General features: G+C 45.9%; 1 protein-coding gene across 3 annotated transcripts in view; it reads right to left on the minus strand.

Annotated features, from left to right (window-relative positions):
• The window catches only part of FLACC1 (flagellum associated containing coiled-coil domains 1), a 33,991-nt gene extending 12,189 nt beyond the window's left edge, over positions 1 to 21,802 (minus strand). The window contains exons 1-9 of one of the 3 annotated variants that reach the window (XM_047720747.1): positions 21,383 to 21,802; positions 14,103 to 14,262; positions 13,532 to 13,606; positions 7,532 to 7,580; positions 5,877 to 6,010; positions 4,370 to 4,463; positions 3,571 to 3,632; positions 1,537 to 1,634; positions 454 to 506 (exon numbers count right to left, since the gene is read on the minus strand). In XM_047720747.1, coding sequence (XP_047576703.1) covers positions 454 to 506; positions 1,537 to 1,634; positions 3,571 to 3,632; positions 4,370 to 4,463; positions 5,877 to 6,010; positions 7,532 to 7,580; positions 13,532 to 13,606; positions 14,103 to 14,215 — 678 coding nt within the window. In that variant the 5' untranslated portion in view covers positions 14,216 to 14,262; positions 21,383 to 21,802. Of the gene's footprint in view, positions 1 to 453; positions 507 to 1,536; positions 1,635 to 3,570; positions 3,633 to 4,369; positions 4,464 to 5,876; positions 6,011 to 7,531; positions 7,581 to 13,531; positions 13,607 to 14,102; positions 14,649 to 21,382 lie in introns of those variants that run through there. The other 2 variants (XM_047720745.1, XM_047720748.1) reach the window with 2 other exon arrangements.
• Between the last annotated feature and the right edge of the window lie 3,244 nt (positions 21,803 to 25,046).

Below are 25,046 nucleotides of genomic sequence, written 5' to 3' on the forward strand. Positions count from 1 at the left end.
TTGGATTGCAATTTGGCCAAATGTATCAGAGGCCTTTAAAATGTTTATCTTTTTTGACCCAGCACTCTACTAAAATCAAAGCTATTACCAAGTACGAACACGAAGAGCAGTTGTCTTGGGGTGGTGATTAATTCCTTTTTGTTGTTGTAGTTGGTTTTTGTATTTCCATTTTCTAATAAACAATGAGCAGGTATGACTTTTGTAATTACAAACATATTTTTCAGTGGGCTTCCTTAGGGTCTGAGAGACTGACTTGTCTCCCATGGAAACCACCACAGTCCACAGTTCACTCCTCTCCCTGGGGGTACTCAGTGTCACCCAAGTCCAAGGATGCTGGGAATCTCGGGACATGATTTTCTGGGCAAGAGTTCTAGACTTAGCCTGCTGTCATCAGCCAGGAATGAGCCTTGCCTCTGTTCCTCTCATTATCCACCAAGGAGCTCTGAATCTCACCTGATACATATGAAACAAATTCTTCAAATACTTATATTCCTTTCCCATCTCATCTGGACAAAAGGAAAACAACAGGGTCATCATCAGTCCTCTGAAATGCATGTTTTCAAAATCAAGTATGAGCTATCTTGTACACCTTCTTCACCTCAAAACTCATCCTCTATGTGTTAAAACCATCTTGTACCTAGGAATCCCTCTGGAAGTTTATTAGAAATCCAAGTGCCTGACCCAGTCACCCCCACCCCCCAACTCCGGCCAAACCTACTGAATTGAGGTCTCAGAGGAGAGGCCACCTGTGGATAATATGCTTCTCAGGTGAAAGTGATACAAACCAACCGTGAGAACTAATCCCCAGGGGTAAACCGACATCTTGGGGGGAAAGAGGAGCAAAACCTTGTAGTATGCATCTGCTTCTCCCTTTTTAAAATAATGTTTCCTAGTGTACATTGCTTTTGAAAATGATAAATGTTCTCTTTAGAAAACTGGGAAGCCAGCGAGCTATAAATATCCTCTTTTAAAAATGTAAGGCAAAGGAAAGAGAGATTCTAGAATTTCTCCTTCTCCCTGTGGAGATTAGTCTACAGCCTCAGAATTCTGAAGGATATATATTTTGCCCTTCCTAAGGGCAGCAGAAATCATGGGATAAATGGCCAACATGACCCTTATGTATTGTAAGGCCATACAAATCATAGTGTGTCTGTTAAAATATAATGAAACACCATCATTTTACAGGTGAGGTCACTTGCTGAATTATAATATTATATTTATAGAATTAAAAAATATATTTTAAAAAGTGCTTTCACATTCTTATCTCTCTGATGAAGGCAGGCACTATTGTCCTCAATTCCTAGATGGGATAAATGAGATTAAGGAACTTGCTCAGATCCCAGCACTTGGTCACAACCCAGTCTATCTCCTGGGTGGGAGAGGGACACTGGTGACGTGGTTTCCCTCTTTCCAGTTTCATTCTCAGTCACTTGCCCTCTCGGAGCTATAGGAGGGTGTCTGGAAAGCCTAGCCACAGCCCATCCACGGCCCTGCTCACCCTCTTGCCCTTCACCAGGGTCATTGTCCAGACAGTACCTAGTTTTTCCTGGGCAGCCAGCTTCTCTGCTTTCAACGATGCTTTGTAGCTGTTCTCCAACTGACTGAGCTCTGCTGCGTGAGCTTCTTTGAGTTCCCTGTGTGACCGGGGATAGGGCTACCGTCATTAACCAGTGAAAAGAAGTCTAGAGCTGAGCGGTTACACTTGGGGGATTCTACCTTCCCTCCCTCACACAGGAAGCTGTGGGCAGCCTGCAGGGCCCTCACTTCCTGAAGCGTTTCTCCTGGCATCACCCAGAAAAAGGTGAGGCAGCCAGTTTTTACCAACCATTATTTTGAATGGAGCCAGTGGGGGGCCATGACTCCCTGCTAACAGCTCAGTCTTTGTTTATGGCTGTCTTGGGAAACTGTGGGCTGCATTAGCATCCAGGATAATCTTAGAGCCCAAGTCTCTCAGTCTCTCTCTCTCTTTTTAAAAAAGATTTATTTATTTAATTTGGGGGGAGAGGGCGTGGGAGAGGGAGAGAGAGAATTCCAAGCAGACTCCCCACTGAGCACAGAGTTCAGGGCAGGGCTTGAACCCACCACCCCAAGAGCATGACCCCAGCTGAGAGCAAGAGTCAGGTTGCTTAACTGACTGAGCCACCCGGGTGCCCTGAGCCCAAGGTCTCTTTAACCTCCATTCCAGAGGCAGAAGTTGGCAGTGGTCAAGGTGAGTGTTAAAGTAAAAGGCTATATGAGCTGTCAAGCCAAGAGAAGACGTGGACGAACATTAAATGCAACTTAGTAAGTGACCAAAGCCAATCCATGAAGCCTACATGCTGTACAATTCCAGCTGGAAGACATTCTGGAAAAAGCACAGCTAGGGAGACAGTGAAAAAATCAGCGGTAGCCAAGAGCTGGTGGGGAGGGGGCGATGAATGCGCAGAACACAGAGGATCTTTAGAGGCAGTGAAACTACTCTAATGGTCCAATAATGGTGGACACTGTCAATATACATTTGTCAAGACCTATAGAATACACAACAGGAGTGAACTCTAGAGTCAACTACAGACTCTGGCTGTCATTGTGTGTCCATGTAGGTTCATCAGTTGTAACAAACGCCCCCCAGGGGTGCAGGGAGATTACTCAGGCTGTGGGGCTGTGGGCTTAGGCTGTCCATGGGAATTGGTTGTACTTTAGGTTCTATTTTACTATGAACCTAGAACTGCTCTAAAAAATAATGAAATCTGGGGTGCCTGGGTGGCTCAGTGGGTTAAGCCTCTGCCTTCAGCTCAGGTCATGATCTCAGGGTCCTGGGATTGAGCCCCGCATCGGGCTCTCTGCTTGTTGCTGAGCCTGCTTCCCCCTCTCTGCCTGCCTCTCTGCCTACTTGTGATCTCTCTCTCTCTCTCTGTCAAATAAAAAAAAAAAAGTGAAATCTATTCTAAAACAAATAAGTTACTTATTATTTTTTGAAAGTCAATCTATGACTCAACCATGTGTTGAGCTGGCGGCTCTGGGACCCAGCGCATGGGCGCTTTGGAGGTTTCCTCACCCACACAGACGATACACCTCCTTTTACTTTCCATTGGCTTGTCTTTGAGGCTCTAGTTCCTCTCCCTCCCATACCTTCTTCCTGTTCTGCCCACATCCTGGGAGTAGCCAAGAACAGTAGAGATGAAAGGACCAAAAAAAAAAAAAAAAAAAAAAGAAAAAGAAAAAAAGAGAGAGAGAGAGAAAGAGGGGGAGGAAGCAAGAGAGGCAGGGGAAACAGGAGGCGGCGCCTAGGCTGAGAATAGCTATTGTTGGCCACAGAAGTCTCAAGGAGAACAAAAAATGACACTCCTCAGCAAGCAACAGAAAGGGAGATGATTGAAAGGAAGTCATGGGATGAGAAAGTGTGACACCAGGAAAAACCTTCTCTGTGCTACATTTTGGTGGCTTCAAATCAAACCATCCTGCCCCTTTCCCCCCACCTCTGCCCACCCAGCTCCATGGGGCCGATGTCTAAAATCCCAGTGAGCTGACATCCTGCAGGGAAGCAGAAGGCTTAGAGCCTTCAGCCCAGAGGGTTCGTGCCAGACAGCATACCTGTTCTTGTTTTCGAAGTTCTCCTGCATCTCCGCGCAGTGGAGAGCCATTTCATCCGAGAGCTGCAAACAAGGCCGGCATTAATGATGCATGATTGAGGACCCCACTCCCATGCAATCTGCAATTTCTGAGAAACCTTCCCGTCCATGGGGTAGGCTGTACCCTTCTGCCTCCCCTGTTTGTGTGGGGCCATCCTAGACAGCACGGCACTACTGAAGGGCCGGCCTGCTGGGCAGTCAATCTTCATAAGTGGGTTTCAATGACCACCAGCAAGTAGGGTGTGGGGGAGGCTGCTTTCGAGCATTGCCAGGTTTCTCCCTCCAGCCCAGGCCAACAGGCACCCCTGCTGGAGGTGGGGAAGACAAGACTGGTATAACGGATGGTAAAATCCAAAGGAAGGGTCACCAAAATCCCAGGAAACACGGAGAGCGCAAGCTGACGTCCGCAGATTCCGAAGGGGGTTTGGCAATTTTAACAGCAGCAGGAAGTGGGAACTGGAGGCTTCTGGGCCAATATGGGACCACAGTGGATGCATTAGTGGCACTGTTGGCACGAGGAAGAGCCTTAGCATGCCCTGATGTTGCACTTGCCACAGCAAGCCTGAGGGGAAATGGCCAGCACCCCCTGGTGTGGTTTTAGTGGCAATGAACACAATGGAGGCACCTGAAGAGGTCCTGGAGATTGAGTTAGCTCCCAAAAGTGCAGTGCTTGGCTTCTGGCCGGGACTATGGCAGCCGATCTGAAAAAGCGGGTCTTCCCCTCTCCCATAGAGATGTCGGCTAACTCAAGGATCACTCACCAGTTTCTGGGCAGACTGATGGTCTCTATTCATTTGCTCAATGATCACAGTCAGCTCTGAGATCTGCTCTTCTAGGTCAGTAATGATATCAACCCTACAGGACAAATCGTCCTTCCATTACCCACAGAGTTTCCATTCCATGACGGTCAGGCACCTCCCTGTCTGCGACTGTCTGCCCTGGTGAGAGCCAGGCCATGTTGTGCACTGGCTGCCTTATCATGGGGCCAGGGGCAGGGGTGGAAAGGTAGTCCAGGAGAGGACATTGGGAAACATGGTGGTTGAGCCTCAGACCCAGCTCTTTTGGGTAAGCTAGCCTAAAGTGGGGGGCATGGGAGGAAGTGGGGGGGAGGAGTGGGTTGGTTACCTGTTGACTAGAAAGGAGAATGTCAGAAATTTGTGAGGGTTTGACCTTGATTCAGTAATGACAGTTGAAATGGAAGAGGAAGAATTCGGAGGATGGGGAAATGGGAAGGTGGGGGATGGGACCGATACTGCCGGAGTCACAGACAAGGAATGGTTTGCACATGGGACAAGGAGGTGATTTCAGAGCATGGCCTTCATGATAGAGAACTATGTTCTGTGTTTCTGAATCTGAAGCCTCCATGATGTCGGGAAGTTATTTATCTCTGTTTGGTTGAGCTGGAGTAGACGACAGTGGGCAGTGCTGTGTGCAGAGCGGCAGAATAAGGTCCTCCATTCAAGAGAGAGAGGATGTGGGAGGAGACAGGGAAGGAGAGACATGAATGAGATCTAGGAGGTTGAGCGGTTGTGGGAGCTGATTTTACACAGCACTGGAAGATAGAGTGGGAAGGGTCTGAATGACAGAGCAGACGGCACCACGCTCAACGGGGGTGGACCCAGCCGGAGTCTTCCACACGTGCCTCACGGAGCCATGAACTAATCTTCGGGCATAATAAGAAAGAGATGCATCTCAGCCCCTCTGAAACCCTGACTTGACTCTTACTTTTTCCCTTTCCAAATTCAGACTGTTTTATGAATATGTCATCTGCTTGTCTCTCTAGGAACAAGTGCTTTCCTTTGGGACAAATTATCCTACAGCCAGTCATTTTTCAGATCAGTTTCCTGATTTGAGCTTCATCCTGTCTTGAATGGGATCGGGCAGAGAGGTGGGGCATGGGGACGAGCTCGCAGGGATGGCGAGTGAAGTGACCTTGCACTACCTTCAGAACAGGGACTGGGTACACGGGGTGTGGAAGTTAGGGGCTTCTCCCTGAGGCCAGGCCAAGCCCAGCAGGGATAGCCCTGAGAAACTGGATATATATTGGTCCAAGGATATTACCTGGAAAAAAATTTTTTTTAAGATTTTTAATTTATCTATTCCACAGACAGAGATCACAAGTAGGCAGAAAGGCAGGCAGAGAGGGAAGGGAAGCAGGCTCCCCGCCGAGCAGAGAGCCCGAAGCGGAGCTCCATCCCAGGACCCCGGGATCACGACCCAAGCCGAAGACAGAGGCCTCAGCCCACAGAGCCACCCAGGCGCCCCTACCTGGAAATTTTGATTTTGTCCATGATCTCTGACTTCAACTGCTTTTTCTTCTCGAACATTTCATCTCCCAAGGTGACAGAAATCTGCTCCCTATTTCGAATGAGGCGATAGCCAGGTGACACATTTATCACTTCCTGGGCATCAAGGTGGAAGGTGAGATAATATTGTAGACTTGGAGCGCTGAGATGCCTCCAAAGCTTCCACTAGAGTGCTACTCACATCTCAAGCTAGAGACGGGATGTGGGATTCCAGAGCCGCGTCCCTCCTGTGCCCTTCCCCAAATACCACTCCCCCTCATGCCTCCAGCCCGGATGTCTCTCCTGTGATCCAGTTGCAAGACTCAAGTGGTTTGTGGATGTCCCCAGAGATCCCTCAAGCTCAACATGGGCACAGCCCTACTGAGGACGCCCCACTTGGCACTGCCCCCACCCTGTGCCTCGTCGGTGTTCTCCACACGGCTGGAGGTCAGGAGGCTGTCAGGTGCCCTGGAGATTGCTCACTTTTTGGAACTAGACAGGTCTGTGTTCAAATCCTGGCTCTGCCCCCAAACATAGTTATCTGTGTGCCTGTTTCTTCATCAGAAAAGGATGAGGAAAATATAACTCTTCCTCAAAGGACTTTTGTGAGGAATGCCAAGGTAACACGAGAAAATGTCTAGCACTGTCACGAAAACAAACAAACAAACAATCATGCCTATTTTAGTCCATTCTTCTTCTGTTCTCCACTAGATCAAAGTCAGGAATCTGGCAGGGCTCCCAGCCAGCAGGGACCAGGATAAGACTGTAGCTTCTCGAGTTGTGCAGGACAGCCCTAGCCACCCTCCGGCCCTGTCATTGTTATCTCTTAAATATATCCTAGCTTCCTTTTCTCCTCTCTGCACTCCTGCACCTGGCAGAGCCCGGGGCCACCTTCATCCTTCTCTGTGGCTTTGGCCATACCTTCCCAGTTGGCCTCTCTGCCTTCATTCTAGCTCCCCTAACATTCATCAGCCTCTCCATCTGGAGGGCAATTACATTATTACTTTTTCCTCACTATTAAGGAACAGCATGATTTTTGTTTAAGGGGAGAAAAAAGAAAATAGATAAAACCAGAAAGTACTTGTAAAAAGCATCAATAATATCCCATCAGCTAATGTTTGTTTCTAGAAGGTAAATCTTACCTGGTGCTGGGCCTATGTCAGATCTGCAAAGCATCCCAGACACCTGAAGGATGAGGCCCAAACTCCTGGGCAGCCACAGAGATCCTTCTGGGTTTAGTCCCCATCTCTTTCTGCAGCAGGGTCCTGGCCCTGCCCCCCTCGAGTGCCCTGGTGTACCTCCCCCGGCATCTCTGTGGGCTCGCAAGTGTGTCAGCAGGATTCTGACATGTGGGCATGAGCCTGGACCGGTTGTCTGTCTGGGTTCCTGGGAACACTCTCCTTGCCCTACACAAGGCAGTAGAGAGTGGTAATTAGACGCTCTCTCTCGGGTCTGGCTGAGATGAGTTCCAGTCCTTTTCTGCCACTTACCAGCTATGTTATATGCAATAATGACAGCCCCTCCTCAGAGGATCGGTGCAAAGATTGATGAGGTAGGTACGTGTAAGAGGCCTATGCCTGCATACAGCAGGCACTCCATAAATGTTAGTCCCACTGCCCTCTGGGTGTTTTTACTCACAGTAGGTAATGCAGTGCTCTCCTCTTGTTTTCCTAAATGGACTGTCACTCTGCAAGAGAAAGGTGTGCTCAAAAAAGCACCCAGGGAGCAAGGAAAAGTTCAAAGCTTAGAAGCTACACCCTGACCCCACCCATCTGTAAAAAGTGACAGGACCAGAATGATCTCTGAGGCCCCTTTCAGCTCTCAAAATGTTCCACTCGTGGGACTAGGGAATGTCCTAGGGACTAGGACCCTGTATACCAGTCCAGGGATCAGTACACACTGTGATCAAAACGCAGGTAGTAAAAAATGGGGAGTTGACTAGTCATGCCTATTAGATCCACTCCTAGGATAAGAGCCAGGAGACTCAGGCACCCGTTAGGGACATTTACATTATCTGCCCAAGGGCCTTTCTTATTTGCCCCGGAAATGAATGATATGGGACCTGAAACAGGGAAGAGAATTCAGCATAAGCAAATGGCTACTATTCTGAGATCCGGTGTTAATCCTCGTCATAATTAGCTGTTGTATTCAGGTGCAGGAACATGAAGGTAACAGGCACCCACCTATCAAGCTGTAAGGGAGCTCACCGGGAGGCTGAAAGACTGGAACAAGGGTAACGAGCTTCTGATGTGCTCGCAAGAATAGTGAGAGCCAGGGCCTCTCCCCTCTGCCTCAACACATACATACACACACACACCACACACCACACACCACACACATCCACCTACACACACCTTCAGGCAACTGCTGCGAAGAGAGACAAATGAAGCCTGCTCTAGGAGTTCCGTTTTACCCCCTACAATCAACACAAACACTGTATCTTTAAGGGCTGTGGAGTGGTTACCATGATGTGTGACTGCTCCCAAGTGTGCTGGGTGTGGGTATGGGGTTGGGAGGATTTTTCCTGGTGGAGGCAGTTCCACCGGGTTTAATAAAGTCTGGTTTTGATCCCACATCTCCCACCCTGGAAAGGGGACTCCGGAGAGGCCCTGATGACTCTCTTGAGAAAAACAGCCCAAGGATTTGTCTACTCTTGATATGACCACCAAACTTTTATTTTAGCTGGCAAAAACATTACTCCTTGTAAAAAATGGGCAAGAGTGCACAATATACATTAATAATATAACAGGGCTCACAGGCAATTTAAAAGATTTAAAACCACTGGTGCAACTGGGTGGCTCAGTTGGTTAAGTGTCTGACTCTTGGTTTCAGCTCAGGGTTTCATCTCAGGGTTGTGAGATCAAGCCCCGAGTTGGGCTTCACACTCAGTGGGGAGTCTGCTTGGGATTCTCTCTCTCTGTCTGCCTTTCTACCCCCCCGCCCCCGCATGCTCTCTCTCTCTTTCTCTGAAATAAATTTTTGGGACGCCTGGGTGACGCAGTAGGTTAAGCGTCAGCCTTCAGCTCAGTTCATGATCTCAGGGTCCTGAGCTCCTGTCGGGCTCCCTGCTCAGTGAAGAGCCTGCTTCTCCCTCTGCCCCTCACCCCTGCTTGTGAGCTCCTGCTCTTTCAAATCAATCAATCAATCAATCAATCAATCATTTAAAAAATACTTAAAACCACTTAAAATACAACTCAACTCCTCTATCAACCATATGCTCCCATCCATAAACCAGAACCCTTTACAAAGCTATTTTGTTTGCTTACTCTGAATTTAGGAAAGCCTTGGGGTGATGGTGGTGGAGTGGGGTGGGAAACCATTGAGAGCCTGGGTCTCTTTAAAAAGCTGACCATGGATTGAGTTTATGTCTTTTTGCTGTTGTTGTTCTTGGTGGATCTCCTTGAGCACAGAGACCTTCCACAGCATTGCACTCAATTCAGAGCTGCGCTAAGGGTCAGAGTATGGCTTATGGGCACTTCTTTTGTTGGGATTGTGTTTCACAGCTCTGAAAAGTAAAAGGAGTGGTTGGTCCAGAATGCCTCTCCTTGACTCTTGTTTTTCCTTGTCAACCTACTCAGATGACTCCGATTACACTAACCAAATCCTAAAATTATATTGATGCCAAAGAGCCTCACATTTTCTCATATGATGAATTCAAGGACTGGTTAATGTATGCAAACCACAGTGCTCCTTTCCAAGAGAGATGGAACGAGATGTGATACTTTATATTTAAGAAGAGAAAAAAAGGGGGGCACATAAATACTGAAAATAGAAGAAGAAAAAGTTAAGTGCTATAAAGAATTACAGATAAAGCCATTTGCCAACTGTGTCTCCCAGTAGCTCAGAGCAATCAGCCTACTGCCATTTTTCAAGGCTCCTGATATATTAAAAGAAAAAAAAAAGAAAGAAAGAAAAAAAAGAATTGCTGAAGCAAGGTGAGGACAATTGTGTTGTAGTTCATATGTGAGAATTAAAACTTTTGAAATATAGGGGTGCCTGGGTGGCTCAGTGGGTTAAAGCCTCTGCCTTCAGCTCAGGTCATGGTCTCAGGGTCCTGGGATCGAGCCCCGCATCGGGCTCTCTGCTCAGGAGGGAGCTGCTTCCCCCTCTCTTTCTGCCTGCCTCTCTGCCTACTTGTGATCTCTGTCTGTCAAATAAATAAATGACATCTTAAAAAAAAAAACTTTTGAAATACAAAAAGTACATTGTATGTTTGCAAGGAAATTATAGAATTAGCAAAAAAGATGTAATTCACAGAGATGTGTGTCTGAGGCTGGAGGTCCAAGTTAAAAATTGACGGAGATGAAGAGATTCTTCATGTCCCCATTTGTAGGTCCTTCAATGTCTACCTGAGCCCCTTCCTGTGAACCCTCCTGCTCCCAGCTGCTCCATTGCCCAGCCTCACTCAGTGCTGACTCAGTAGGGCTTGGAGACTGGCTGATATGGAGCCCCAGTGAGTAGGGTCTCACTGGAAAGTTATAATTACAGTGAACAGGTCTTTGAATTTTAAAAGTACCCACAAATTGTCCCTCACCATATTGCAAAGCAGGACTAGGACAGTGTTAGCTGGGGCTAACTGGTGGGCAGAGTGGAGCTGCGGGTATGAGTTAGGTCGCTCCCAAAAAGAGGTATGGGGAGACTGAGGCCTTGAGCTTGCCTATGAATTGGGGTCAGATAAGACCCACAGGGGTGATCAAGCCAGGAGTCCTAGCACACAGAAGGCAGGAACTAGGAACCAGCTCACCTACATGACCATTCAGTTGATCCCTTGCTATGAATGGATCCCACTCCAATTGGACTTTATCACCGCCACCATTGAAACAATCCTCTTCACTGTCACCAAGGACCTTCAGGCCATTCAACCCAACAGTATTTCTTAGCCTTCATCTCAATTACTTATCAGCAGTATTTGACACAGATAATTAGACCCTCCTTCTTGGAACATGTTTGTCATTTTGCTTCTAGGACACCAGGTAGATGATCCTTCATCTACCTCACTGGCCACTCCTTGTCAGTCTTCTTTTGGGGTCTTTCTGACCTCTCAACCCTGGAGTGCTCCTAGTTTCTGTTCTCCCACCTCTTCTTACTTCTGGCTCCACTCCCTGCCTTGGAGATCTCATCAAGGCCAGGGCTCTAGGTCTCCTGTATATGCCGATGACTGTCAAATGTGTATCTGCAGCCCAGACCTCTCTCCCAGACCCATATATCCAACTGCTTACTTGACATTGCCACTTGGATAGTGTGAGGCATCTAGAACTTTCTATGCTCACACACCTATAAATATGCACCTCCTGTAGTCTTCCCCAATTGCAGAAAATGGTGATTCCATCCTTCCTGTTGCTCAGCTCCAAATTTTGAAGTCATCATTGACTCTTCCTTTTGCTTTTCTCTCATACTTAACACCCATCCCATTAGCAGGTTCTACCAGGTTCTATCTTCAGAATATATCTCAAGGCAACCCTTCTCCCCACCTGTGTTGTTTCCACCAGGTCCAAGCACCATCTTCTCTTGCTTCTGTCCCTACAATTACATCTTATCTGGCCTCCCTGATTCTACCCTTGGTCACTGTAGTCCATTCTCAACACAGTAGCCAGAGCAGTCCTTTGAAAATGCAAGTTGGATCAGGTCACTCTTCTCCGAATCCTCTGATACCTTTCCGTCTATAATGGGCTGGATTGGGTCCTCTGAAATGTCATATGTGGCAGTCCTAATCCCTAGTACCTCCTAGGGCCTTTAAAGGGGGATTAAGTCAAATGAGGCCACTAGGGTGGGCACGAATCCAACCTTACTGGTGTCCTTGTAAGAGAGTCAGGACACACACAGAGACACAAGGGATGGGCACCAGCAAAGAAAAGACCATATGAAGAGGCAGCAAGTCGGTGGTTATTTACAAGCCAAGAAGAGAGTCTGGAGAGGAAACCAACCCTGTGGGCACTTGGTCTTTGACTTCCAACCTCTAGATCTGTGAGAAAATAAACTTCTGTTGTGTAAGCCACACAGTCTGTGGGGTTTTTTTTGTTGTTGTTGTTGTTTGTTTGTTTTGCTATGGCAGGCCTAGCAGCTAATACACTGTCCCTTTCGAAGTAAAAGCCAAAGTCCTTACACTGTCCAGCAAACTTTACTGTACGAGTTTTTTTTTTAAGATTTTATTTATTTATTTGACAGACAGAGATCACAAGTAGGCAGAGAGGCCAGCAGAGAGAGAGGGGGGAGGAAGCAGGCTCCCTGCTGAGCAGAGAGCCCGATGAGGGGCTCGATCCCAGGACCCTGGGATCATGACTTGAGCTGAAGGCAGAGGCTTAACGCACTGAGCCACCCAGGTACCCCATACTGTACGAGCTTCTTATTGCTGCTCCAAAAGTTACTGCAAGCTCAATGGCTTAAAACAAAGCCAATTCATTACCTCACAGTTCTAGGTGTCAAAGTCTGAAATGGGTCTCACTGGGCTAAAAAAATCCAGGTGTTGACAAGGTTATATTCCTCCCAGAGACTCCACAGGAAAATTTATTTCTTTGCCTTTCGCAGCTCCTAGAAGCTTCCCATGTTCCTAGTGGCCTTTTTTTTTTTTTTTCTCCATCAGAGCCAATGATTGCCTCACATCTCCTCTTTCATGCAGAAGGAACTTGGTGATGACTTTGGGCCCACCCGGATAATCCGGGATGATCTGTCCATCTCAGAATCAGCTGATTAGCAAACATCATTCCATCTGCAACCTTAATTTCCCCTTGATGAGTAACAGAGCATAATCACAGTTTCCAGGGTTTAAGATGTGGGCATCTTTGGGGGGTCATTATTCCACCAACAACACTCATCATCTCTGCTGCTTCTCTCACCTCATCTCCCACCACTGTCTCCTTACACCCTTCACTCCTGCCACACAGGCCTCTCTGCTTTCCCGAAAAAGACCAAATGGGCTAAATGGGTCCCCACTCAGGGTCTTCATACTTGCTGTTCCCTCTGCCAGGAGTGCTAGTCCCAGTCCTGCTATCCCTTTTATACAAGGATTGCCCTGAACTCCCTATATAAAATCACCACCCCACCCTCACCATCCCCTCCTCCCTTTCCTGTGTTATTTTCTACGCTGCACTGGGATGCACTGGCTGTTTTAACTTGTTTCTACCTACTTTCCCCGCTAGAATGTAAGCTCCAGGAGCAGAGTCTCTGCTATATTTGTTGCTGTTTCCTTGAGCCTGAAACAATGCCCAGCAAATAATAGGGGTTCAACAAATATTTTTCAAATAAATAAATATATTGAATAACAAGATTCATGCAAAGGCCTAAAACTAAGTCATACTTCTAAGTTTATAAATGATGGATAACAATTTGATTTTTGAGTGAAAACAGATCTACAAGCTACAGAAAAACTTAGACATAGAAAAATAATCAGTAAAAGAATGAGTCACCTCCATAAATACCGGGAGGCTCCCCAGGCTCTCTGCCTATGACAAGCATTGCATATTGTTCATTGTAGGACAGGAAATAGTGACTCTCAGGGCCACCCTAACCGAGAGCTCATTTGTTGTGACTTTGAAAGCTGTGGGTGCAGAGGGCCACACAATTTGCATGTAGATCAGAGGTTTGGGGGAAAATCCTAGCAATTCTAGCAATTTCTGCCCCCAGGGACATAAAAATACTCACTTCGGGGCAACAAAAGGTTTTGTTGTTGGTTGAACATAACTTTGTTTTTTTGCAGCTGGAGGAAGAGGAGTTAGCCTGCAAGCGAAAAATAAGTGATGGAAGAGAGAAAATTAGAAATTCAGAAACCTGTTTCAGCACTCTCTGATGAGGACGATGGCGGCCACGATGACTCAGAATCAGAATATGCGCTCCAACTGCTGAAATCTTTAAAGTCAGGAAGGTCTTGGGGAATCTCTAGTGGAAGGAGGTTTAGTTGAGGTTCACTTCCCAGGGGACCCTGGGCCGGCAGCACAGTTTGTCCCCCATGGGAACTATGGGGCCCTTTGGTTAGAAGCCGCCCTTTCCCTGCTGCACTCACTCTGCGATTTCCTCATTTCAAATCACCCTGAGCCTAAGCAGGACTGGCAGGAGCCACGTGATGCCAACAGGAGGGCTGGGAGAGCTGTGTGAACGCAGGCTTTCTGGCCTTCTTGGGATTTTGTTGCCTAGTTGACTGGACATATTGAAAGAGGAAGAAGCCTGCAAATGGAAACCTAGTCCCCGGGTTCGATTTCATCCTTATAATCCTTACTTGGGTTTCCCTGTGGAGGTCTTGGTTGGTGGCCGAGGGGTCTTGATTAGCTTCCGTGGTCCCAGGTTCCAAGGGTCCCAGCAGGTGCAGTAGATGAGAGGGTTGGGGTACATGGCAGGAGGTCAGAGGAAGTCTTGGCTGCTAGGCCAGGAGGCTCTTGCTAAAGTGGGAAAGCAATGGCAGAGAGTTATACCATTAAGAGTCAAAGCAGCAACACCTAGAAACCAATTAGAAAGGACCCAGCAAAGGCCCAAAGCACAGATAGTAGGATGGTAGATTCTGGAACCTGTTGATCTGGTGCAAGGTCTTGACTACAGAGTAACATCCCACCCTTTGGCACCTCGGAGACTTGACCTGAAAGCAATTTAAAATTTGCCACCCTTGAGTGCTTACTGAGAGCCAGGTACACAATAAATGATCGATTATTGTTATCCCGATTTTACAGAAGAGAAATCTGAGGCTCAGAATGATCACAGGGGTAGCAAGTTGCAGGGCTGGGAATGAGCACAAGTCGACCGGAATCCCAAGCCCGTATTCTGTCTGGCTACATTAGTTCTCACTGAAATGAGAAGTTCCTACGGTAGGTCTTGCACTGAATTTCCTGGAAAATTAATTCTGTTACTCAAATTACAGTGCAAGTGAATTTCTCAGTTTCTCATTCCTGTTCACCTGCCCTATTATAAATCAAAACTCTTCCTTCTTGGCTCCATGAAAACAAAAGCAAAATCCCTATTATATGCATAGAAGACAACTCACAGATAAACAGGGAGGCTTGACTCATTTGTTTATTTTCTTTGTTTTCCAGAACACCACTAAAATGATAGTATAGGATTGTGATAATAGAAAAAATATATATTGGTCTCTCTCTGCCCCCTGTTCCCAACACAGGGGTCTTATAACAGTCGTGAATCCCAAGTGATAAGAGCACTAGAAGCATTGTTCTAATGAGGCAGTTCTGCGTGGGCTCCAGGATGGGGGTTGGTCACCAGAAAAACAAGACATGATTAAAAAATTAAGAGTTTTCAGCCTCAGTCCCTGTCCCCATGCAGCAAGGAGGGGAGAGGGGCTGGAAATGGAGTTCGTAACTGATCATATCATGAGGAAACCTCCGTAAAACTCCCAGCGGCATGGGGTTCGGTGAGCTTCCGGGTTGGCAAACACGTCCACACCGGGAGGGTGACTCACCCAGACTCCGTGATGATGGAAACTCCTGCGCTTGGGACCCTCCCAGACCAGGCCTCACTGCTTGTTTGATTCATGCGGCTGTCCATCTGCACCCTCCAGCTTATCCTTTAATAAACCGGTAAATTCAAGTAACTGTTTTCCTGAGTTCTGTGAGCTGTTGCAGCAAATTATTTGAACCTACAGATGGGGTCATGGGAACCTCTGGTTTGTAGCTGATGGTCCAAAGCCTAGGAAGCAGCGATAGCACAGTCTGCGATCGGCATCTCTGGCAGCCGGGGCAGGGCGAGGGGCACGGTCTCGGTGGACTGAGTCCTTACCCGTGGGATCTAGAGCTACCTCCAGCTGGAGAGCGTCAGAATCGAGGGAAACTACAGGACTCCCAGCTGGTGTTGCTTGGTGGGGGAAAACCCACATACATCCGGTGTCCTAAGTGCCGTGAGTGTGGTAGCTGTGTGAGAGCAAAGGAGACATGGAGGAGGAAGGATGGCTTTTTTCCTAATTCAAGGACTAAAATAGCTTTCATTCAACTAGAACAGGGAGAGTGGGAGAGGAAACAGGACTGTACAAGGGTTGTCCATGCAAGTTTGATACAGTAACTCCCTCACACATTCCTCGGCACACCATTGGAAGCTGAAGCCTATAGGCTTGCAAAGTGGGTACAAACAAGAAGAGGCTAATTCCCACACTGAAGACCCCCAAAGACTCAGGACTTGGAACTGGTGGATTGTTGGATACTATGGACAGGCCTCTGGCAGATCTGTTAGAGCACATAGTAGGCCAGGGGTTGGGCCCTCCCCGCAAACATGTCCAAGCACCCCTCCCTGGAACCTGTGGATAGTCACCTTATGTGCAAAAAGATTTACAGCTGTGATTAAGCTGAGGCTCTTGAAAAGGGAGATGACCCCAGATTATCTGTGTGGGCCCAAGGTCATCACAGACCTCCTCATAAGAGGGAGAGTCAGAGTCAGAGAAGAAAATGTGATGATGGAAGAGGAGGTAGAGTGATCAAGGAAGGACCACAAGCCAAGGAATGTGGCACCTCTGGAAGCTGGATCAGGCAAGGAAATGATTCTCTGCTAAAGCCTCCAGAAGGAACCCATCCTGTCAACACCTTGATTTTAGCACAGGGAGACCCATTTCAGACATCTGACCTCAGAACTGTAGGAGAATAAATTGGTGTTGTTTTAAGCCACTAAATATGTGGTCATTTTTTACAGAGCAGTTGTAATAGGAAACAGAGCAACTGGGGTGAAATTACCAATAGAAACATAAGAACCCAAGAAAATAAAAATTGTCCGATGATCCCAAGTTACAAAACACTATGGGAGAAAGTCAACGTGGTTGTAGTAAGGTCCTCACTCATATATGTTAATGCAAACACTTAACACTGATTTTTTTTTTTAAAGATTTTATTTATTTGTTTGTCAGATAGAGTGAGCACAGGCAGACAGAGAGGCAGGCAGAGGCAGAGGCAGAAGCAGGCTCCTTGCCGAGCAAGGAGCCCTACGTGGGACTCGATCCCAGGACGCTGGGATCATCACCTGAGCTGAAGGCAGCCGCTTAACCAACTGAGCCACCCAGGCGTCCCAACAGTGATCTAACCGAAGTGAATTGGGACTACATTGGAAGAGTGAGGGAGGGTGATGGAAGGTGGGCATTTTAGGGCCGAATCCCCATCTACCACATCAGGAAGTCAAGACAATGGCTAAAACTGAAGAATTAACAAATGGAGTGGAGGAAATTATTGAGAAGTATGAAGTTAAATTCAGAAAGAAATAGCTTCGAGGGTTGAAACTAGCTGTCCCTAAGCAGCGTGCCCAGGAATGGAACCGAGAAGTGAGGGGGGTGAGGCAGAAACTCTAACTTTTCATTAATAAACTAGTAACACAATTTAGTTTTTAAATGCTATCAGAGGATTAGCCGATAGAAAGTAAAGATTTATTTATTTATTTATTTATTTTTTATTTATTTTATTTATTTATTTGACAGAGAGAGAGCACAAGCAGGCAGAGAGGCAGGCAGAGAGAGAGGAGGAAGCAGGCTCCCTGCTGAGCAGAGAGCCCGATGCGGGGCTCGATCCCAGGACCCTGAGATCATGACCTGAGCCGAAGGCAGCGGCTTAACCCACTGAGCCACCCAGGCGCCTCGAGCCGATAGAAAGTAAAAACCAATGCCAAAAAATGTTAGGAGCACCAACAGACCCACAGAAGGATTACAACGACAGCAGATTTAACTCAAATGTCAAAGGCTGGTTTCCCATAGGACACTGGAATAAATTTACGAATCAACTGAAAAATGAAACAAACCTTTTTGTGAAATGTGACCAATGCCTGAGAAACCATTGCATGGTTTAATGACTTTCAGAGCAAAAGGCAACCATAACATTGAGTCCATTTTACAGATGAGGAAACAAACTCAAAAGGGGTGACTCCTGGGCTGCCTATAAATGTTCATGTAAGAACAAAAATACTGGGGCACCTGGGTGGCTCGGATGGTTAGGCATCTGCCTTCTAGTCACGTCACGATCCCCAGGTCCTGGGATCAAACCCCACATCAGGCTCCCAGCCCAGCAGGGAGTCTGCTTCTTCCTCTCCCTCTTCCTCTCCCCCTGCTTGTGCTCTCTCTGTCTCTTTCAAATGAATAAAATCTTAAAAAAAAAAAAACAGCAAAAATACTTACACGCTCTCTCGTCATCAGGACAATGCTAGCTGCTGTGGGATACTGCACGCCTGCACCCTGCCCTTGGGGAACTTGTCGTCCCAAGGGCAGCCATCAGAAAGGGAGCTGAGGGGGCTGTGGAACAGGGTAGGAGAGCCGGCCTTCGGAGAAAGGCAGGATGTGCAGGTGGAGGTAGGCCTGCAGGATGGGCTGGCTCAGGGTGCTGTGAGGCCAAGAGACTGGGTAAACAGCACGAGCCTTAAGACTGGCGACAGGGCCCCTCACATCTAACTGTGTTCTGTTGTGCATGGGTGCCAGTCAGAAGATCTCAGGGAGACAGGGCCAGAGAGGCAGCTGGGGTGGACAACCCAGGCCGAGAAGGTGATGCCACAGGGGCTAGAACTCAGATGAGCCTGAAAGGAGGTTATAGCCATGGCAATAAGGGAGCTCTGCTGCTGCTTCAGACCTGGTGTCTGCTTCCTGCAAGGACAAGAACCAATCCTGAACTTGGGCAGCTTGACAGGAGTACCTGGTGTAGACAGTGAGAAGCCAAGGAGGCCGGCTCTCAGCACTGCCTTCTTTATTCCATTTCTTGCCTGACCACCCACCCTGTGGGGTTCCTGAAGGGCGGGACTCCACCAAGCCATTCTCTGTGTCTCCATGGAGACTGGCACAGTGACTTGTCCACAATGGGTGGACTGATTTGTTCCCTGACTGATAAACTGAGTGGCTCTCACCATGGGGACTGACTCAGCAAGGAGGAAGGAACTCCACAGAGGAGCTGCAAAAATGTCATCATTGTCACAACGTTATAGATAATATGAAAAATTAGAGTTCAAAAAACCAAAATGACTGGTAAATGATTGTACAGTCACTCAGTGGGCGTTTTACATAGATTTTAATGGATTATTCGACAGCCTGTGGGAACATGAAGAAATGGTTAAGAACAAAGATATAAAATGGTATATATGCAATGGATACAATTATGTAAAAGTATGGACCGAGATGCATAAAAGTTAGAAAAGAATATGGTAAAAATGAAAATTGAGCAAATTTGAAAATTTGAAAATTGAGCATAATGTCAGGATTATGGGTTTTTTTCTTCCTCCACAACATTCTTTACTAAGATTTTCTTTGGGTTCTGGAGTCAGGTGGGCCTGATTTTGCACAATAGCTTGTCTACTTAATAGCTACGGGACCTCAAGACATTTATTTTTACTTTTCTGGGTCTCAGTTTCTTCATCTGCAAAATAGGGACATGGAAGTTCCACCTCACTGGGAACACATGAGATGAGACCATGTCAGAAAAGCTCTCAGCACACTGCCTTGTACACATTAGGTTCTCAAAAACTGGTAACTGAGTTTAGGAATATTACAAACCCTAGTGGTATTTTTGTATACAGAAGCTTTTATTTCTAATATTTGGAGAGAATAGGTTTATGTGCATTTGTGTGTGTATGCGTGTGTTCGTGTGTACGTGTGTGTTAAATTGAAATAGGCTCACTGTAAAGAAAAGCATAATACAGGGAAGTCTAAGGAAGTAAAAATTCTCTGAAATACTAACATGATGACCCCTGGAAATATTTTGGTTAATAACATCTAGAATTCTCTCTAGGCTAAAGAAAGAGATTTATATAGTTTTCCATAAATGGGATAGAACCTATACATATATTCTATATATACATTTTATTAACCAATGTCATGAGCTTCTTTTAATGTTGGTAACTATAGACGTATCATCATTTTTTAAACTTAAGTTTACTGTGGATAAATTTTTTAAATGTATAAAAGTAGAGAAAAACAGTATAATGAACTCACCTGCCACCCATCTTCGAAATTAGCAATTTGTGGCTAATCTCATTCATCTGTACCCAGCCCACTCCTCTAATACCAGATTGTTTTAAACAAACATTTTAAAACAAATTAAAAGCAAATCCATAATTTAAATTATACTTAAGGCAAATCTACAAAACAAGTCTAAGATTTGTTTCTTTATCATCATAACTGTATAAATTTCTTTTTTTTTAATTTTTTAAAAAGATTTTATTTATTTATTTGACAGAGAGAGATCACAAGTAGACAGAGAGGCAGCCAGAGAGAGAGAGAGAGAGAGAGAGAGGGAAGCAGGCTCCCCGCCGAGCAGAGAGCCCGATGTGGGACTCGATCCCAGGGCCCTGAGATCACGACCCCAGCCAAAGGCAGCGGCTCAACCCACTGAGCCACCCAGGCACCCATAACTGTATAAATTTCTATCCTACAACCATATGCATCGTATTTTTAGCCAGTTGTGTACTGATGAACATTTGGTTGTTTCCTTTTTTTTTTCCGTTGTAAACAATGCCTTGGTGTATATTCTTTTGCTTTTAAAAAGTGAAGGCCTCGGGGCGCCTGGGTGGCTCAGTGGGTTAAGCCGCTGCCTTCCGCTCAGGTCATGATCCCAGGTCCTGGGTTCGAGCCCCACATCGGGCTTTCTGCTCAGCAGGGAGCCTGCTTCCTCCTCTCTCTCTGCCTGCCTCTCTGCTTACTTGTGATTTCTCTCTGTCAAATAAATAAATAAAAATCTTAAAAAAAAAAAAAGTGAAGGCCTCTCCTTCTGAACACTGATGGGGATAAATACTCAAAATATTTAGCAACTAGTAAGACACGGCTGTTGAACCATCAGAGTAGACTTGGGCGATAGCTGGAACGGGGCCCTGCAGGACCCCACTCCCAACTTTGTGCCAGTTTGTGCCGGGCATTAAACCCTTAGTTGCTTAATCATAGCAGATCTGGAGGTACCAGGAGAGGAGCTGGGGCAACCAAGGTAGCAGGGAGGGAGTATATACAACAGTATGGCAATATTTCAATATTTCAATGACTATATAGAAGCTAAACATCAGCCCTTTACTTCCAGTATTCTCCCACGAGGGAACCACCATTAACAGGTTTTTACTGAGGGTATGTTTCCAGATATGTTCTACGAATATATATGTTCATATATGTACATATACACATGTGTATGTATATATATGTGTGTATATATATATATAATTCTTAAAATTTTTTTATATAAATGAGAGTACATTTACACACTATGCCACGTCTTGTTCTTTTTACATAACAGGATATCTGGTAGATTATTTCCACATTAGCATAGATAGATCTACTGCATTCAGTGGCTCGATGTTGCATTGTATGGCTTTAAGAATATAGAGGTGTACGTGTGTGTGTGTGTGTCTTTGCACGCACACCCATTTGTGATTTAGGATTCTTTCTCCCTACTCTTTTCCTTTCCTCTGTTTCTCCCTGATGATTTTACCTGAGGCTCAGTGGACTGAATGTGTCAGGTGGTGACACTGTAGTTATCAATGAGCCAGCCGAGCCTTCAGAAAGGTCACAGGTTCGTACTAATAACCACACAAAAAAGTTCCATAAAATATCTTTTCCAAAGAGCTTACCTTGCACTGCTCAAAGATTTGTTTCTCTCACGTGGGTCTTCTCCACGTCAAGAGTCTTAAAGACACCATAATTTTATAGAGAAACTGTTTCTCATTTTCTCATCAACATAAAATCAGCATTTCTTTTAGATCAAATCCAGAGGTTCCAGAACTCGAGACGTTAGTGGTCATTCCAAGTGACCGAAATGCCAAAGCAGAAAATCCACAGTATGTGTGGGGCGGAGAGAAAGACTTCCAGTGAATCCTGTCAAAGTCTTTTACAAAGGCTGAACAGACATGAGGACAAATGTCCTGTCTAAGGATGGTCCAGTTTGAGTCTTTCAATATAGCAACGAAAGTCAAACTGGAGGAGAAAACCAAGCTTCCGTTCAGACTCTCTTGACTCGGGCCTTGAGTTGTGAGGTTTGTCCTTGGGAGGTGGCAGGCAAAGGTTTGTTTCTTTCATTGCTATGGAAACAGAATGGCAGCACCTCATTGGCTCAGGCCCTCAGCTCTCCAACAGAGAAGACTGGAGAAGCAGCCCGTTCACAAATTCTCCAAAACATAAGACAAAATATGCTTCCGATGTACTTTAGAGGAAATAGAATTAAACAGCCCTCCTGGGCTCAATCGACCTGTGGTTGTAGTTGCCAGGCAGCATCTGTGGAGGATTTTAAGTTTTGTCACTTGCTTACAGAAACCTAAAACTCTGAAGTAGGCCATTTCCTCTTTGAACTTCAGGCCTTGAAATTTGTAAAAGTACAAATCCCCTAGGGCAGGAGTCTTTCTCAGTCACGTAGGAGTTTGACCATTTCCCCCCCTAAGTTTTCCTTTAAGTTTGCTTTTTCTCATTATAGAAAAAAAAATGCTTGCTTGTGACAACCAGAGGCTTTCATTTTTATTCCATTGCAACTCACTATAAGAAACATTTTACATTTTATAATAAAAAGTTGCATGAAATAATACCTCTATTACATACTACTCTCATCTATTTTTTTTCTTCTATTTAAAATGAAAGCTCATTATAAATCCACTTGTTGATTCTATGATGCGCTGATGGGTCACAAGCCACAGTTTACAAAACAATGCTGTAAATTCAGCCATTCATTTGACTTCACATTTATAATCTACTGTGTACCAGGCACAGGTGGGGGCATATGCATCAGTTCCTGTACTCCAAAGAGCTTAGAGACTACGGGGAAGCAGACAATAAATTCAGTAAAAGCATAATGAAGCTTACATTATGGGCCTTACCAGATGCAGTGGGGATGGACAGCAGGGACTCCTTATGAGTCAAAGAGAAAGGATTTGACTAGTTTTGAATAGTAGAAAGATCATGTTGACTGCAGTGTAGAGAAGCAACTGGAGAGGCCAAGTCAGGAGGCAGGGAAACCTATTAGGAGTCTATGGTGGTGGTCAAAAGAGACACAGCAGTGGCCTTGGCTGAGGGAGCAGCAGTAGGGATGGAGAGGACGGGACACAATAAGATTTGGCAATGGGTCAGATGTCACAATGAGGGAAAAGGAAGAAGTAATGTCAATTCATGGGTTTCTAGCTCAGGCAATTGAGCTAGTTGGCGGTGCCATTTTATTGAGATGATAAGGTCTGGAGGATAGACAGGCTCAAAGGAGCAGATTAACTTCAAGCATGGACATGTTGAGTTTGAGGTCCCAGAGAGAAACCCAAGTGGTGATGTCCATTACAGAGTTTGTTCCATGATTTGGGGTTCAAAGGAAGAGTCTGGGCCAGAAACACTTTAGGAGTCTTCAGGATAGGTAATATTTCAAGGTAAGGGAATGGATGAGCTCACACAGGGAAAGGTGTAAGAAGACAATACGGTCTAGAACAGAGCCCTGAGGAATGTCACCAATATTTATGGCAGTATTCCTTAAAGGGTGGACTATGTCATAGCTCAAATATATACAACCGTCACTTGAATGAAAATGGCTTGGGAAAAAATGTTCGTTAGTTTCATGAAATATTGAGTCTGGAAGTAGTGGTACCAGACTGATGCAGACTCAGGAATGCCATTGGAAAATTGAGTTTTTTCCATCTTTCTCTTGTGCCCATCTCAGGGTGTCAACTGAGGGGAGCCTCGTGGTTACACTCTGGCTGCCCCAACTCCCAAGCACCATGGGCGGACTAGATGAAGACCAACTTCAAAAACTAAAAGGGAGGCAAAAAGTCACAAAGAGAACAGTGAATAGATCTGATTAATTTGGTCAAATCCATCTCTGTCCAGAGACTGGATATAATTTTGAGTCTGTTTGTGTGAAATTTTGTATTTAAATCCTTTCTCATTTCTAAAAAGGAGGATTTGGGGCTTGTGGGGAGAGTGGCTAACAGCAAAGCTACAAAGGAAGCAGGCACAGAGGAGGTCACTTGACTTGGCAAACTTAGCACTAATTACCATTACTTTAGGATTTTTGTTTCCTCCTTTCCTCTATTTAGACATGAGTACAACTTTGTCAGATCCAAAACAGCAGGGGGGGAAAGAAAGAAAGGGTTTTAGGGGTTAAGTGTCAACTGCTCTTCTCTTCGAATTTAGGGAAACTTTGGCGTTGTGCAAAAGGCTCTTTCCAAAGACCCAGCAAGGGGACTGATGCTACTAACATGGTAACTCTCCCCAAAGCAATGTGCCTAAGTATTTGGAATGGAGCTGGAGGCCAGAATACCAACGGAACAGGGGAGTAGAGGCTGAATAAATAAATGAGAGAAACTGGGACTTAACAATCCAATTCTATTATCAAAATTAGCTTGCACGGGGCACCTGGATGGCTAAGTGGGTTGAGCCTCTGACTTTAGCTCGGGTCGTGATCTCAGGGTCCTGGGATTGAGTCCCGCATCAGGCTCTCTGCTTGGCAGGGAGCCTGCTTTCTCCTCTCTCTCTCTGCCTGCCTCTCTGCCTACTTGTGATCTCTCTCTGTCAATAAATAAAATCTTAAAAAAAAAATTAGCTTGCACATAGCATCGAGAAATGGGCACCACCTTGTGGAACGTTGTCGCCCTCAGCAAGTGACAAGTGTGATCAGCCAGTTGAGTATTTAGAAACTCTCCATTTGGGTAAAGCTTCCGTGTCTTTCTGAGTTACTCCCAGTGTGGAAAAGACAGTGTACTTTCAGGGAGCTTATCGTTATCTCCAAGTTGCTCGGTTTCCTTTGATTGCTTCTTGTCTTTGAAGATCTCCCTTTAGGGTGCTCCGCCAAGTCCCACTGGCTGATTCAGCTGTTCCCTGATGGCCCTTAACCAGGGAGCCACAGGGGTCCTACAAGTGCCTGCAGTGTCACTCTCACACCTAGAAAGAGGGGCTGCTGCCCTGAGCCCCGGGCTTTAAAGGATTCTGCGTATCAGCAGTATACACAAAAATTGAAGTTTATTAACAAACACATGGGCACTTGATCTGGAGCTCAGCACTGGAACAGCAGGACCCATAACCCTACACATCTTTTGTTCTCAGCAGTAGCGTCACTCAGGATGCCGGGGAATGCTTCTCCACACTTCTTACCCTTTATCTTCAAAACAAAAGTTGTCTGTGTCAAAATGTTAGGAAGGTATTTGTCTTTCTCTGCCTGCCTTGTTTCACTTAGCACAATACCCTCTAGGTGTATTCATGTTGTCCCAGATGGCAAGATTTCATTCTTTTTTTAAATCACTGAGTAAATTTTCATCACGCATACACCACATC

Source organism: Lutra lutra, chromosome 3 (assembly GCF_902655055.1).
Source record: "Lutra lutra chromosome 3, mLutLut1.2, whole genome shotgun sequence".
Taxonomy (NCBI): Eukaryota; Metazoa; Chordata; class Mammalia; order Carnivora; family Mustelidae; genus Lutra; species Lutra lutra.